Raw genomic sequence first — 1123 nt, forward strand, 5'->3', positions numbered from 1 at the left:
CTCTTTTCAGAGCCACCCACAAATCTCTCTAAGAGCTGTTCATTGCTATAAAGAAGTTTTGTGAATTGAAAGTTAAGAATTCAGTCTTAAGTAACTTAATGCAAGCAATTATATCTTTTCTACGCATAACAAATCTAAAATGGGGAGTAAACCCTTATTTGCAACTACAGCTCCTTTTAGGAAAGTTTGAGGGCTCTTAAAAACGCCTTTGGGTTAAAACTGATGGTGCGGGATGCTCTACTTGGAGCTGGTGTACTTGGTGACGGCCTTGGTGCCCTCGGAGACGGCGTGCTTGGCCAGCTCGCCGGGCAGCAGCAGCCGCACGGCCGTCTGGATCTCCCGCGAGGTGATGGTCGAGCGCTTGTTGTAGTGCGCCAGGCGCGAGGCCTCGCCGGCGATGCGCTCGAAGATGTCGTTCACGAACGAGTTCATGATGCCCATGGCCTTGGACGAGATGCCCGTGTCGGGGTGCACCTGCTTCAGCACCTTGTACACGTAGATCGAGTAGCTCTCCTTCCTTGCTCTCTTTCGCTTCTTGTCACCTTTCTTCTGAGTCTTGGTGACGGCTTTCTTGGAGCCTTTCTTCGGTGCTGGAGCAGATTTCGCCGGCTCAAGCATCCTTAAAAGCTTTTTAGCAATGTGTTCACTGCACCACAACACCGAAAATGGCGCCTCCCCCCCCCCATTTATAAGGGCATTATGCAAATTAAGGGATTGTAATCGTGACATTCCTATTGGAGTAAAAAATACCAACGTTAATACAGACACTTCCGTCCTGCAACCATCACGGCCCAGGCGCTCTATCTACATGGCCGCTGTGCTTTGCGGTTGCAGTGATGGCAAAACTACATTAGCTAGTGATGCAAACTGTATGCAAATATGCAATAGAAGCTGTGTGTACACCAATACCTCTGATCTTACTACACTAGGCATACTTGGTTGCTTGGTTTTGCTTTTTTTCAGGACATTCAGGCAGGAAAATAGACTTTGTAAAATACTCTTAAACTGTGTAACATGACTGAAAAATGTTTTTACATTCCTGTATTCTAAACCACTTTTAAAGTCACAAACCTCAGTAATTAACAGCTCTTATAGTGAGATTTGTGGGTGGCTCTGAAAAGAG

At 46.5% G+C, this 1123-nt stretch overlaps 1 protein-coding gene across 1 annotated transcript; it reads right to left on the reverse strand.

The window, feature by feature from the left end:
- Positions 1-168: 168 nt before the first annotated feature.
- Positions 169-618, reverse strand: LOC103778962 (histone H2B 7-like). Its single transcript, XM_008946581.1, has one exon. It carries the CDS (start codon positions 616-618, stop codon positions 238-240), a length of 381 nt encoding a protein of 126 aa, XP_008944829.1. The 3' UTR covers positions 169-237.
- Positions 619-1123: the final 505 nt, after the last annotated feature.

This window comes from Merops nubicus, unplaced genomic scaffold (assembly GCF_000691845.1).
Source record: "Merops nubicus isolate BGI_N331 unplaced genomic scaffold, ASM69184v1 scaffold27528, whole genome shotgun sequence".
Classification (NCBI taxonomy): Eukaryota; Metazoa; Chordata; class Aves; order Coraciiformes; family Meropidae; genus Merops; species Merops nubicus.